Here is a 15,889-nt window from a genome sequence, read left to right on the forward strand (position 1 = left end):
AAATCCCAGATGCAAAGATCCAACCCCTGAGCCCTCCACCAGAGCCCCTCTCACCAGCCCACCCAGGTCTGGCCTCTCTGGGAGAGATGAATTCTGATTATTCCAAAGGGCTTCCAGCTATTTTCCAGGACAAAGCGCCTGTTTGGGGATTCACAGGTGTGCCAGGACATAAATCAGCAAAAACCAGACCAGAAAAGGCAAAACATGACTCCTAAAAAGGGCTCTGTGGCTAGCAGGAAGGATGGGAGATTGTTCCAGTTCCTTCATGAGAAGATTCCAGCAGCAGCAATTCCCATTTTTCCCGCAGCAGAGCATCCTGGCAGCTGCACTGGAGCCCAGAGCTCCACCAGGGCTGGGGGAATTTTTGTTTGCCCCAAAAAACTTTGAGCTACCCCCACATTCAATGCAGCCCTAAGATTCACACAGCTCCAGGAGCTGGGTGGGAGCTTGCCCCATCCCCACTGCTGGAATGGCAGAAACCTCGGGAGCAGCTGCTTGCAGGAGCTTTTGGCGTGGCTCTGGTAAATCACATTTTCTGCTCTGAGCACCCCCATAATAACACAGCAGAGTTCTGGCCCAAGCAACTGTTTGGGATTGGGTTTTACTGCCAGGGTGCAGCTTGCTTGTAACAAATCCTGGACTTTTCCAAGTTGGCCTTGTCACTTCCTGCTGAGAGAAACTTTTCATTTTTAATACCATTCTGGGGTTTTTTTTTTTGTTTTTTTCATTGTTTTTTATTGGTTTCTCTGGAAAATAAGACAATTCACTCAGGGAATGTTCGAATTGAAATTATTCTTGCAGAAAGTCTTGCAGATTTGCAGGAGGTTAAACCAAGGAAAATTGGGAGCCATTATCTTCCCAATGCCAGAAAATGTGTTGCCTGAATTAATGGCTGATTTCAGGAATACACGCTGTAACGCCATACATCAGAAATGAGATGCTAAATTACCAGCAATAGCCCCGTTCTTTATTAAACACTTTGGCTAATTAGTCTGGGAACATTTCACAGGCTGGGGCACTGTGAAGAACTGCAGAAGGTCACAGCAGAAGGCAGTAGGCGATGGATTAGTGAGCACCAGGACTCAGCAGGTCTGTTCAGCCTCTGAAATCCAACTGCCTGAGCTCCCCAGCCCCGTTTTTTCCACCTGTAACCACATAAAATAAAAGTGAATAATGATTATTATGGTGAGGAGACCATGAAAATCGTTCCTTCTGAAGAGGCTTGAAGCTGCCAGTCTGAGCTGAGGACCGACTGCACGGAGTTTGTGTGAGCCCAGGTTCCGTGCAGGATTTATCCTGCAGAGGGGCAGGGAGCCCACGCTGCAGCCTCCAGCCAACCAGGGGCAATAACAAATTCACCACTTTTTACGGGATACAGCGGGAATTCTCTCCTGCCACTGGCAGCAGAGGGTTTGGAGCTGTGGATTCTCACAGGCTGAAGCTCCCAGCAGAAGGAGAGGACCTTTCTCAGCCCGCAGAGCTTTCGGCAGTGGTGGCAGTGGCATCTTTTGCCTCCATCTGCGGCCCTGCTGTCGCCCTGCTGGAGCACACAGCCCTTGTTCCTCCCTTCCCCAGCCAGCAGCATCAACCAAAGGTAGTGAAGCTCCCTCGGTGCCACACATGACGAGTGTTGATACAATTCCCCAGGCACAGACCCAGGCCAGGTGATTTCCCTGTGCCTCCCTCGCTGGGATGCTCCGTGGTGATGCTGGCAGCTCTCAGGGCCTTGCCAGGACACCCCAAACACAACCTTTAAGGGTTTCCCCCTCTCCTTCTATAAAAACCTCTTTGGTTTCCAGTGACATCGTCCCTGGGGATCAGTGTTCCAGGGAGGGATGTGCTGGAGCCCCCAGCTGGGATTGTTTATGTTCATCTCTGCCCTGACAGGGGCTCTTTGTGCTGCTGGGCTTGGAGTGGGACAGTAGGAAAATGATGTTTCTGTTCATGGGTAAGCACCAATTTCCAACTGGGATTTTACTGCAAAAAGGCCAGAAATACAAAATTACTGCTCAGCTAAGAAAGCAGAAACCAGGTCTTGATGTACAGAAGATTGTTACGCAAAAAAAGCCCAACCCTGGGGCTGCATTACAGAAAAAAATATGATGAGCTGTACTTTTAGCTTAAATGACTCAGATATCAAACTAAAATCCAGGGACTAATTCCATAAGTTGTTGCTGAATTTTTAATTATTTTTTTTTCCCTCATGGAGTTGGAAAAGAGTGAGGAAAAAACCCCCAACAGTCTCAGGTAACAATGCTGATCCCAATTGTGATTCTCCCCCAGGTCGAGGAGGGTGCCCCATGTCATCTCCCCACACCTAACCCTGTGTATCCCTTAAATGAACTGGAAACACAACACAGAAACGTGAAACGGGATCTTCTGCTACTGCATTTTCCTTTTATTTGCTGCATTTGTCCTGTGGTTGATATGGAGAGCACAATTTGGATGATTTCATGGTGCCAGCAGCAAGACCACACACCCTTCATGCCAAGATGAATTATTCTGCAGCCTTTTCCATGCTGTTAAATCAAAAATGGGGGCAATGGGCAGAAGATGAACCTGTGATTAAGCAGGATTTTCTTTTTTCACGTAGATTTCCTGATTTTGAAATATTTCTTGATTACATCATAGGAATTACTTTTGGGGGAAAATTTAAAATAAGTGTAATAAGTTTAAAAAAAAGTGTTCAACAAGTGTCCTGCAGGAAGATGCACGTTCCACATGCATTATAAAGGTCCTACAAACAAACAGCTTTGCTCCCTCTGCTGAATATTTTGATCTTGGTAATAAAAATAGGAAATACCAGCCTGACACCAGGACAGGATCCTTTCCCTACAGGCTCAGAAGGAACTTTTGTAGTGGGATTATTTTAGAAGTGAAGCTTGGTCAGACACATAAAGATGGCAATTTGAAATATTGAAAGTGATTTCCTGCGGTGCAACAACTTTGTTAAGCGTTTGACTGTTTATAAAATAAAAACTGATCTTAAAGTTAACCCCAGCACAAAGGCTGTGTTTGATGGCCTGGTGCTATGGCTGGCTGTGACTCCTGCCCGTGCTGGGAGTGAAGTGCACTGTGGATATTGATTAGCCCTGGAATCATGACTCATTTCCTCTGATACACTGCTGAGTGTTAGCATGCCCAAGGGGCTGGTTTAGGCTTCAAAAAAAAATGGGCAATACAAAGGGAGTGTGGGCTGTGGAATGGCAATGGCTTTCATTTAGAAAAAAACCATCTTTGCAGAATAGCTTGGCTTTGAGAAGGAAAATATTTACATCCCTTCTAATCTGGAACTGGAATAACAAGAAACAAACCTTGAAATGGCAAAAAAAAAGGGGCAAGATCCCACAGTTGCAGAGGCTTTGTAACATTAAATACACTTGAAAGGACAAATCACAGCTTAGGTTTTAATTACTCACATTATTGTTATGGAGTTTACATTTGGAGAAGGGCATGAGGGAGAGGGGAAGGGATATTTTGTTGTTCTTGCCTTTATTTCCATCCTGCTCTGAGGACTGGCCTTGTGCTGCACGGTGTAAGCTCTGTTTTCAGCTTCCTTCTGGCCACAGGTTCCCTACAGGGAAGCACGAGACACATCACTAAATCAAATTCCTAAATGTGTTCAGCTAAGGTGACTTTGGCCTGTTCTGGCTGTGCCCTCAGCAGGGGCTGTGCTGTTAAAAGACGCCGAGTTTGGGGTTTCAGAGCAATACGGGCTTGGGGAAACCGAGTTTTGTGAAATGGGAAATATGAAATAATGGGGGAACGTGCCGAATTCCAGCATCTCTCCAGGGCTGCTGCTGGAGTGCAGGGGAAGCTGCACAAGCTGAGCTGTATTTAGGGGTGATGATGTGTTTGTCTCCAGGAGATTTATCAAGACAAGTTACAGGCCCTAGGGACCCCCTGATTGCCGGGGGCGGTGTCTGCCCCTGATCATCCTACCTGACTGGGGTCAGAATGGCTTCAAAGAGGATCCTGAGTGATAGCAAGAGGGGTTTGTGTTGTTTTTTTCCCTTTCCATGACGAGCACAGCCCTTCTCCAGGAGAGGCTGGAGCAGCTGTGCAGATGGCAGACATCTGCCAGAGAAATGCATCATCTTACATCATCTGGCACCGCTCCTGCCAGCACAGAACCGCTGATCTGTCGCCCAACAATTCCTCATCAGAGATGAAACTTGTGTGAAGAGAGCTAAAGCCACACTAAAGATGTTCTCCTGATCCCATCTGCATGGCTTGAGTGGCATTCATGCCAACCTAAAACCTCCTAACCCTTACATGTAGATGAAAACCACCACATCCATTGCTGCTGAATGCTTTATATGAAGTACCTGACTGTGGAGCAGCATCTTGTGTTTAGGAAATCATTTCATGTCACTTCAATTCAGACTGGAGCACAAGAGCAGCAGCAATGAAAACTGACTAAAAATCAAGGGTAGGTCCATGAGGCAGAGCTCTGAAAATCGTGGTCAGGGCTGGAGGGGCAGCACTGGGGTCTTGGGGTGATGCTCACGAGTGAATTCGGGCCCCCAGGCTGGTGATGGCAAAGATTAAATGCCAAACGTGGTGCCCAAAGGTTCCATGGCTGAATTTTAACATCCAGATGTGCCTGGGAAGTGCCTCAAAGCAGCCTGGATGTTGTAAATCCCAGAGCCTCCATCCAGGCTTTGCTAACTGGATGTATCCAGTTCCAGAAAAAAAATGATTTTTGTCTCAACAGCAAGAATTTTCCAGGATCTTTTTCTTTCTCATTGCATTTCAGCACCATCTTAAGACCATTATGTAAAAATAGAAACACTCCTTTACTCATATTTTTATCCTCTCCACAATATTTTTAGAGAAATGTGAGGCTGACATAACACAGAATCAGAGAGTGAGATTCTGTTACAAGTTTTGTTCTTCTGTGCCTGAAATCCAGTCACAACCAAAAAATGTTGGGGAAACATTCAGCTCTGCTCTGGGCTGATTTAAAAATGGAATGACTCCTTTTTCTCGTGGAATGACTGCCTACCTGCCTGCCTTGTGGGCAATCAGCAGAATCCTGTTTAGCTGCCTCTCTGCAAGAGGAAAGTTTAAAGCACAGTTCTGCTCCAGTGGATTCGTCTTCTGGAACTTTCCCTGTGGTAAGGAAAGAGAGGAGCAAAAAGTTGTCAATTACTCTTGTTTTTTTTCTGTTTTTTTTTTGATAGTTCTTTGCTTTTTGGGGCTGGGGTTCATTAAATTTCTGAGTCCAGTGGTGGCTGGTGCTTTAGAGGGAATTCTGTGGGATAAATCTGCGGAGTGTGGGTCTGGCACTGCAGCTCCATGTGCAGAGAATGTGGTTCCTCATAACTTTCACATGTGCTTGAACATTCCTGCCGGGCATATTTATACTTTTTTAAAATCAAAGCAGACTGAGGGATGGGTTTTTTCAATTAAAGCAATCCTTTATTGCTTGCTACCATGAGACACCCTCTTGTTTTAGTCTCTTCTACGCTAATTTTGCACACACTGGTTTTACACTTGCAGTAATGTGCATGACACGATGGTGAGGCTTGGAATTGAGATTATTATAAATAAAAGCAGCAACTAGAACAGCTGTTCTTTTAAAATAGCCAGGTATTAGTGATGCTGATATCTGTTATTTAGAGGCACTGGGTGATGGAGGTGCTTTAAATATCCTTAATATTTTAAATTTAAACAGAAACCGGTGACACCACGGGAAGAGTGGAAGAGAGCAGTCAATTAATCCTCATGTACTCTTTACAACCCTCTTAATTTCTGCTATTCTGCTCAGCTGATAATCCTTTTCTCCTCTGAACTGAAGCACCAGAGTTGACTGGGTAGGTTAAAAATATTAAAATGAGACATTTGCTGCACACTGGCAGTGTGCAATGGTTTTATACACGGAAGCGTGCATGTTAAATTTAACATTTTGGCTTCAGAGATGGAAGATTTCCTTTATTCCCACAAGTGCCAGGTGACTTCCAGGAACGCCATCAGCTGGGTGACATGTGAGCTGTGAGTCAGGCTGACAGAGCACGGCCATGAGGTCCCTTTCCCTGGATATTTCCATGACTAACAGCTCCACACCCCTATTCTCACAGCTCTGGGCATGGAAGCAGAACTCCAGGAGAAATCCCGGCTCCAGCTTGGAGCTGGCTCCAGGTATGGACACAAACCAGAGCTTTGGAGTGCTCGGATTCTCAATTTGTGGGCTCTAATTTTACCTCTCCAATTCACCCTGATTCCTTTTGACATCACCAGAGCACATGAACATCTTTGTGAGCCACGGCGTCCAAACAAGGAAAGGGAGATTTTCTTCTCCTCTATATAAAGACTTTTAAAAATAATCCGTGACAAGGAGAGGGATGTTTCAAGGAACTATCTCTGCTTTTATAGCCTGGCTGTGAAGAATATTGATTTGAGGTCGTTTTGCATAGTGTTGTTATCCATCACCATAAACGTCTGCAGAGCACAGAATAATCCCCGTCTGAGCAGGGGGAATTCTGAGGTGCACTCCCTAATTATGTCCCTTCTCCAGAGCCTACAAAAAAGGGAGAGCTCTGCTTTGTGGCTTACAAATCTGGGTCTAATATTTGTGAAATGCCTGTATGGTTAAAATTCACTTTTATTATATTTGCATAGCAGAAGTGGAATTAATTTGACAGATTCCACTGCTGCTGCTTTTAAATGCGGCAGAAAACTTCAAATTTCCTGCTGGCTTTTATGCCAAGTACCCGGTGAAGTCAATAACTGAAACCTGCACTTCAGTTATTGATTGATGGGATTTTTTTTCCCCTTTTCATTTTATATATTAACTAAAAGAAATGCACGTGCACGGCCCATAAACCTCTGTTAATGGCCAAAAAAAAAGGGAAATGTGTCAGGTAATGTACTTGGAGCACCTCATTCCATTTGGATATGCCTGGGACTCACCTCCATTGGATTTTCATCATAAAAATCCATTATTTTGTTTTTAAATCACTTGGAGGCTTAAATTCAGGCTAGACACTTGGTGTCTTTGCTCTGTGGAGTATTTTTGAGAGAAAAGCTCGTATTTCTGGAATTCTGCTACAGGTGAAATGGTGTCTCCAGATTCTCCTTTATTCTGCCCCATCCCTGAGCTGGAGGGGGTTTGGGGTGATTTTTCCTCTGCTGAATTCCCTGTGATTTCTTGCCTTTATCCACCCTGGGAGTTAAAATTCCCACACCATGGACTGAAATGTTGTTTAATGGGAATAAAGATCTGCTGGAACAACCGCTCCCCCACCGTGCACAATAATTCCTGGTATTTGTTGCGTGCAATATTCTCTCTTCACATAACTTCTGCTCCAGTTTTTGGGGATGTCAGCTTGCAGGGAAAAAGAGCTGCCTTAATTGATGTAATGATCTCTCCAAGACTCCTAATAATTATATATTATATATTATAATACTATTAATTATAATTAATAATAAATTATTAATAATATCTATTTTTATGTTAATGTGATAATAGTTACTGATGGCATGATAATTGATAATATAATATAATATAATATAATATAATATAATATAATATAATGTAATGTAATGTAATATAATGTAATGTAATATAATATAATATAGTATAGTATAATATAATATAATATAATATAATAAAATAAAATATAATATAATATAATAAAATATAATATAATATAATATAATATAATATAAACATAATAAAATATAATATAATAAATATAATATAATATAACATAATATAATATAATATAATATAATATAATATAATATAATATAATATAATAAAATATAATATAATAAATATAATATAACATAATATAATATAATATAATATAATATAATATAATATAATATAATATATAATAAACATACTAAATATAATATAATATAATAAATATAATATAATATAATATAATGTAATGTAATATAATATAATATAATATAATATAATATAATATAATATAATATAATATAATATAATATAATATAATATAATATAATGCAATGTAATGATGTGATGATAATTAGTAATGATGCTATGATGATAATAATGTGACAAAAATGAATATAATATAAACGATAATATATTAATAATACATTACAATTATATTATAATATATAATTATAATATGTAATTTATCATATATAAGAGCATAATCATGTGCTAATAGTTAAAAACGATGCCATGACAGCTACCAACAATGCGACAGCAATTATCAAAGCTGATCTGCGGGTTTATTTATTTCTTTGCCCATTCCAGAATGAGAGCGGGTTCATTCCGCGCGGTCCCCGCCGGGCGCGCAGCGGGCACTATTTGTCGTGGCGGAGGGATCAGCGCGGGGCGGGGGGCGGGCGGAGGGATCGCGGCGCTGTCAGTGAGCGCGGCGGCGCCGGGACGCGGCGGGCGCAGCGAGCGCAGCGGAGCGGCCACACGGGCTCGGCTCTCCGCGCCCTCCCCGCGCCCGCAGCCCCGGCGGGCGGCTCCATGGGTGCGATGCTGCTGCCGCTCGCCGTGCTGCCCTGCGCCTTCGTCCTGCTGCGAGCCGCAGGTACGCGGGGCGCCGGGGGCGGGGGCGCGCCGCGAACAATGGGGTCGGGCGGACCCCGGGATGCTGCGGGGGGGCCGCGGCGGGAGGACGGCGGTGGCAGCGGCAGGAGGAGGATGAGGAGGATGAAGAGGCGGCCGGGCTGCCCCTGGGTGGGGGAGCAGCGGCGGGGCCGTGCGGGTCGGTGCGCGGGGAGCGCAGACAATGGGCGCGGAGGGGATGCTGCGGCTGTCGCGGCGGGCTCGGTGCGCACCGCCGGGATGCTCCGCGGCCGCCGCCCTCCGCCAGCCGGGCACGGACGCGGCCGGGGAGCGAGCGAGGGATGCGATGGCCGTGGAGCGGCTGGAATGATGAAAAGAGAAGGAGGAGAAGGAGAGAAAAAAAGAAAGAAAAAGGAGGGGCGCGGGGCGCTGCCGTTGTGGAGCGGCCCCGGGCGCGAGCGGTGCGGCGGTGGCCCCGCCGTGGCCGCTCGGGAGCCGCCGGTGGCCGCCCCAGTCGCCACCGCCCGCGTTCGGGAGCGGCAGGTTGGGCTGGGAGCGGCGGGATGGAGCGGCCACACCTTCGCCGGCCCCGCCCCAGCCGGCATCCCTCCTCCGAGCCGCATCCCTGTGCTGTCCATCCCGTCCGGAGTGCATCCTGTGCTGTCCGTCCGTCCGTCCGTCTGTCCGTCCCTCCTCGCGGCGCTGTCCGTGCCGGCGCTCCCCGGGGAGCGCTCCCCGAGCCGCGCTGGGCTCCGCCAGTGTTTGCTCCCTGTCCCGTCCTGTCCTGCTCAGCCCCGTGTCCCCCGTCCCTCCAGAGCATCCCGGGCTGGCTGTGCCGCCGCCACCTCGCAGATGTCACCGAGCCCCTCTCGGCTCCGCTTTTGGTGTCCGGCTCCCGGCGCTGTGTCCGTGTCCCTGCGCTCCCTGGAGCTGTCGGTGTGTCCTTGCCGTCTTCCATCCCTGGCTCCGTACCCAGCACCTCTCCCCAGGCTGAGCATTTCTATCTCCTTAAGCAATTCCCGCTGCCGGGGCTCTCCCTGCTCTCGTGGTGACAGTCGCTGTCGTGGTGACCAGTGCCACCAGTGTCCCCAGGGCTGCTGCCAAACCCCAGCCACCTGTTTAACACCAGCGCAGCACCCGCCCTGATCCGAAGCGCTGCACTTTAGGCTCTCTTTAATGCCAAAAGCCCAAAAAGCAGCGCTGACGAGAGGGTCTGTGCAGTAAAGGAGGGGTTGTGCTCCCGTTGCCGGCAGCTCTTCCCGTATCCAGCTCCGCATCTGGCCCGGCCACACCCTCCCATCCCCGTGGCTGCACATTCCTGCTCTCCGTGCTCAGTGCCAGACTGCTCCCTGCGATTGCACAGCCATCGCCTCCCTGACACATCCACACTGCCTTTCTCAGCTGTGGGAGGGCACAATAAAGCGGCTTGCTTTGGGGTTTTTGCTGGTTTTTTTCTTTTTTTCCCAGGGGAAATAAATGGGAGTAAGCAAAAGAAAAATTATCTGCATATCATCTGTTGCCCCACTCAAATACATGTTTATCCAATAATAATAATTATGAATATGGAGACTGCCTAGGGAGCTGCACAGCTGGAACTGTTAAATCAGCATAAAATGGAGAACACAAAAACCAAATAAAATATTAAAAAGCTAGAACAAAGCAGCAGCAGTGTTTATGGTGAAAGCAGCACCAAGCACATCCAGCTCTGCTTTCCGCCCTAAAAGATGCTCTGCTCTTGTACCTTTTTCCCAGCTGAGCTCACCAGTCTGTGATGGGGGGAGAAGGAATTTTGCTTTGAAAGCTGTGGAGATGTCAGTACAAGAGGGTGTTCTATTTATTTTTATTTATTTTATGATTGTGCTGCTGGAAAAAACTCCTTAAGCTTAAATATAAGAGGAGGCAAGAGAGAGATATTTTATCAGTGTGGATTTCCTGAGGAAACTGTTGTGGGGGGTAGGTTCACAAGCAAACCGTGTCTTTTATGTCTTTTAGAATAATTCCACATTTTGTGTGTATCCCCGTGGCCTGTGCTAGCGATGATTTATTTAGTCTGCTTTAAAATGAAAACAATCTCTGATAATTTAGAAGCTGATTTATAGACAGAGCAGATGGCTCCTCTCCTTTCATGTACATCCTGAGAACTGTGGTTTCCTAAAGAATAGAGAGGATTTTGTATCAACTTTATCCCCTTGACACATGAACTTGAAAATTCCCAACTTGACTCTTGGGCTGGTTTTTTTAGTCTTGGATCTTTTGCGTGTGGGTTTTGTCAGAGGGGTTTTTTTAAGGACATTTAATACAAGAGTAACTCAGTGAATACCCAGTTTTTAAGTGTTAAACATTGTGGCTGCTCTCCAGGCTGAAAGTGCCTTCACTTTTCTTGGCTCGTCTCCAGAAATGTATTTTCAGGCTAGACTGCTCCGCCGTTGGGTACAGGCGCTGGTTTATCGTGGATAGAGAACACCATGGAGGTTTTTTAGGGGTTTTCCTGTTTGTTTGGGGTGGGAGGGCTATGCCATGGATTTCCTCCACGGGCTGCCAGGGAAGCAGAACCAATTGCTGGGGGAGGAGGAGGAGGAGGAGGAGGAGGAGGAGGAGGGGATCCTGCATCTGCTGCCATCAGTCTGCGATGAACAGAGGGATAGCTCGGCGAGGAGACAAAGCACAGTTCATTTCCTCATTTCAAAAGCCATCCCGCGGTTTTTCTCATTATTTTACACACCTGGTGATATAAAAAAGGGCATTTTCGGTGGGTTTCTGGGGTGGTTTTGGAAGCATCGGTTTTGCAGTGTATTCAGCCTTAAGATGGGTATTATGAACTTCCCCAAATGCCTCTGTAAGCGGCCTGGGGGAAGCTGTTTCCTTTGGAATTGTGTCCTGGCTTTTACACAGGGAATCCTGAGCAGGGTTTGAGGATCTGATGCTACCAGGGCAGTGTTTTTCAGGTGCACTGAAAGGAGGATGTTTATTTCTTTGTTTATTTCCCAATTCTGTCCCTTCCCAGGGATGTGAAATGTGATGTGAAACAAGCGAAGTGTAAATCCCGAACCTGGAAAGTGACGAGGAAACAGAATTGAATTTTCCTTGTTGTTTATAAACAGGGAGAATGGGAATAACTGGGCTGAGGGTGTGTCTGGCAGGGAACTACGGCTCCCAGCAGCTCCTGTCTCCTGGCTGCTTCCTTTGCGCGTGTTTTTTTAGGAATTAATGTGTCGCTTTTCATCCCAACACTCTCCCCCCACTCTCAAAAAAAAAAGAAATAAAATATAAATAAATAAAAAAGAGCCACCAGGCAAATAGACTCAGAGCCATCCAAATCACAGGAGCAAATTTGAAGGTCAGCTCTGGGCTGGCTGTGGCTCCTTTTGTTTAGGAAAACACATTAGCATGGAGCAAAGGGCTGGCTGTGCACAGGGATGGAAATGAGCAGGGTTTGGCAGCAGGGCCATTATGGCCCCGCAGTTCCTGGTGGGGAAATGCAGCTGCTCATTAGGAACGAAGCCTTTTGAAGTGACCGTGAGAGCCAAATGGCAGCGCCTGCTCCTGCCTTTGGGGTTGGCTCCGAGCTCTTCCCGGGGTTTGGGGTTTGCAGCGTGCATGGAATGGAGAAAAGTAGATAAAATCTCAGATTAAAATAGTTTTATGACTTAAAATCCAGTGTTTTCCACTATATTGATGGTAAGGCAGATAATCCCTCTCCATGCAGTGGTGCCTGCAGATTCCAGACCTTCCAAGGATAAATGACAGACACGGGATGGAGTCACCATCCCTGGAAGTGCCCAGAAAATACCTGATTGTGCCACTTGAGGCTGAAAACAGTGGTGGTGCAGGGCTGACAGTGAGACCTGGTGATCTTAAAGGTCTTTTCCAGCCTTAACGATTCACGAAAAGCACTTTCAGGAGGAATTTCTTCATGGAAAGGGTTAAACGCCGGCAGGGGCTGCCCTGGGAGGTTTGGATTCCCCATCGCTGAGGTGTCCAAGGATTGCTGGACAAGGTGGGGATTGGACTGGATGGCCTCAGAGGGCTTTTCCAAGCCCAGTGGCTCTGTGATTCCATGAAAAACCCAGTGCCAGAACACGTTGGGGTGTCCAGGGGAGGTGCTGACGTATTTTAACATACCCAAGGCCATCTGGAAACTTCCTCAGAGCATTTTTTGGACCCTGTTACAGCTGTGGCTTCTGAGGTTGCTTTTGCCCCAAGAATTTATGTACAGGAGGTGCTTCAGCTAATTCCTGACTTGGACAAATGTGGAACATCAACAGCCTCAGTCCAGAGAGCTCCAGATCTGCAGGCAGCTGCCGGAAAAGCTGATTTTTGGGGAACAGCACACAATGGGAGGTTTATCCTGCAAAGCAAGTGCAAATTGCTTTAAGATTCCTCTGAAGAAGCAGCAGCAGCAGCTGTGGGGTAAAGTCACATTGGGCTGTGCTTAAGAGCTGGGGGGGAGTTCTCCGAAATCTGAAAAATGAAGAATAATTAGGGTGGAGATGTGGTGTTTGCAGCAGAAGTCACAGAGCCATGTAGGGTTTGAACAAGATAAAAATAAGATGCTTGTGCCTGGGGATGAATGTTTCCCCTTCCCTCTGCAGAAACAGGGCTGGGTTTGGGATGTGGGGGCATTTTCAGCTCTGGAATCGCTCCCTGAGGCTTCTGTGCTGCTGCAGTGCCCAGGGGATGGAGGCACAGAAGGGCCTGGGTGTCCCCAGGTAAATCCAGGCTGGAAACCAGGTGAGAGAGGGGACAGAGCCCAGGGAGCCCTGAGGCCACAGGCAGGGATGCAGCCCTGTATCCATGCCTGTGGTGCAGGGAAATTCACTGCAGGCTGCAGGCAGTAATGGGATACTGTGCTGATCCAGCCTCTATTTTCATCCCAGATCTTGTGACAGGACAGAGGCAGGGGCTGTTGGGGAAATGGGAGTTGGAAATGGGATCTCAGGGATGGGAAAATGGTACAACCTGGGTAGAATAATGTGGAAAAATATTTGGGAAATCCATTGAAATGGTCGATTTCTTAAAATGGGGAGCACATTTGATTTATTTTGATATAAAACAAATATCCATCACTTCAACAGGGCATTGTTGGCCAGGACAAAATCCACATAAAGAAACTCTTGACTGCTTTAATTGTTCCAGATTTGTCAATCTCATCATGTCTTGAACAAAAATATTTATGTTTTCTTTATAGCTGAATTTGTAAGACTGGTACAGCCATTGGGTAAATCAGGGTAGGCACTTTCAACCATTTGTAATTAAAATCAGGCAAGTCAGGTTAATTTTCTGAAAATCCTAATCCTGACCTGCTCCTCGCTGCTGAGGCCACATTTGGAGTGCAGGGTCCAATTCTGGGCTCCCCAGTGGCAGAAATAAATCTGTGGAATTACTGCAGAGTCTGGAGGAGGGACTGGAGGAGCATCTTTGGTGTGAGAAGAAGCTGAGACTGGAAAGAGAAGACTCGAGGGGATGCAGATGGGGATAAATCCCTGCTGGGAAGGAGTGAAAACAGCCAGGATCTCCCCAGTGATGCCCAGCGACAGAACAAACTGGAATACAGCAAATCCTCTCTGAACATATGAAAACACAACAAAATCCCTCTTTTATTCTGTGGTTTTTTGTTGTTTTTTTTCTTTTTTTTCTTTTGTTGGATGGATCCTGGAACAGGTTGAGTGGAGAGATTGTGGATTCTCCATCCATGGACTGGATAATCTCAAGATACCCCTTCCAACCCAAATTATTCTGTGATTTTCCTACCTCTACTCTTAGAAAAACAGTTACAATAGAAGCTTATTTGAATATTTAATTTACTTTTCCTTCTTTGTTTATACTCATGGTATTTATCACCCTTGAATCTTTAAGATAAATAAGAATGTTAATTGTTTATTGCTGGTTTATGGTTAATTATAATTTACCACATTGATTCACTTGAAATACAATTCCAAAGAATGGGAGTGTGTAAATCTGTGTACAGGAATGGGGAGCTGGGTGAAATGAAGGGTTGGAGGAAGAAATGAGCCAGGTAAAATATTCAGGCCACATTTTGGGCAGAGTTTGGTCTGAATCAGTGCTTGAAATTCCAGTTCCTTTCCAGAGGAGAGCCCTGGCTGAGCTGTAGAGTTGAGCAGGTGATAAATGGTGGAATTAAGTGATATAAATTTTAGACAATGGAAATAGAAAATTGTTGCCTCCAAATTCAAATGGGCTTTTCCAGATGTTTAATATCTCTTGTCCCAAAAGCAACTGTATTAAAAAATACTTCAAATGTTGTTGCAACTGCAATACATTCCTGCAAAATTTAGTTAATTGTCTCTGAAATCAAACTGTAGGATTACAAATGTCCTTGTTTTATGAAAAAAAAAAAACCCTAAACATTTATTTAACAAGTGCAGCTCTTTGCAGCGGGTTCCAAATGAAGATTGATGTGCATTAAGCATTCAAAAATTCAAATCCCATTTCTTCCAGCGCCTTCCTATGTGGGATATTCCAAAGGAGGAGCAGCCAGTTTGGTGTTGTTTGCACAATATTGGCAAATTGGGCTTTAATGTGTGGCATCATTGCATAATCTGGTGTTTAAAATAAACACGGGGCGGTAATTGAGGGCAGCTCGGGCTTGGGGGATGCTCTGTGGTGGTTCCTCAGAGCCCAGCCTGTCCTTGCATATTAATCACCCTCTCAAAGGAGCTGTGATTTGCATTGTGCAGGCCCTGGGATTGTTGTGCTCAAAAGGGTTTTTTATTCCATTCAAGTGGTGGGGCTGAGAGCAGCAGAATCCGGGCAGCGTTTGGGTGAGGAGAGCCCCGCTCTGCTCCCTCTGAGCTCTGCCCTGCCAAGTGCCCACGCTGAAAGCCACAGCTGGGCTGGAAAATCAAATATTGACCCCTTGCTTTTGCCTTTTGGGATCACAGCAGGCCAAGCTCGAGGCCTTGATCCCTTGGGGAAATCTCAGATTGTGGGAGTTTGGGGGTTACAGGATTTCCCACTCCTCTGGCGTGATTTTCTGGAGGTTCAGCTGCTGCTCTGGGGCAGTGTGAGATGCTGATGAGCTGTGCCTGTGTGGAAAAATGCAGAAAATCCAAAAAAAAATCCAGATTTTGGGTCCTTTTCTTTGTACAAGTCCCAAAAACCCCATAGATATTGAACCATGGACTTCAGTGAGCAGCAGAGATGTTTCAGCAGGTGACGGGCTGGTGTAGAGAAGGAGAAAATGGGCAGATAAAATATATAATAAATAAAACACATATCTCTATCTCTAGCTAGATCTAGATAGATACAGATTTACATACAAACATTGTACTGGAGGACAGTGGGAATTGTATTTTATTACAATGAGCAGGAGAATTGGGCTGCAAATTGTGGTTGTGAATTACCACCAGCTCACAGGTG

General features: G+C 45.8%; 1 protein-coding gene across 10 annotated transcripts in view; it reads left to right on the plus strand.

Annotated features, from left to right (window-relative positions):
- Positions 1 to 8,395: 8,395 nt before the first annotated feature.
- Positions 8,396 to 15,889, plus strand: part of NCAM1 (neural cell adhesion molecule 1) — an 81,524-nt gene continuing 74,030 nt past the window's right edge. For all 10 annotated transcript variants that reach the window (XM_088066746.1, XM_088066747.1, XM_088066748.1 and 7 more), the window contains exon 1: positions 8,396 to 8,531. In XM_088066746.1, coding sequence (XP_087922872.1) covers positions 8,468 to 8,531 — 64 coding nt within the window. In that variant the 5' untranslated portion in view covers positions 8,396 to 8,467. The remainder of the gene's footprint in view (positions 8,532 to 15,889) is intronic.

Source organism: Pseudopodoces humilis, chromosome 25, assembly GCF_049639895.1.
Source record: "Pseudopodoces humilis isolate 2021_Gansu_Grassland_sample_001 chromosome 25, ASM4963989v1, whole genome shotgun sequence".
NCBI lineage: Eukaryota > Metazoa > Chordata > Aves > Passeriformes > Paridae > Pseudopodoces > Pseudopodoces humilis.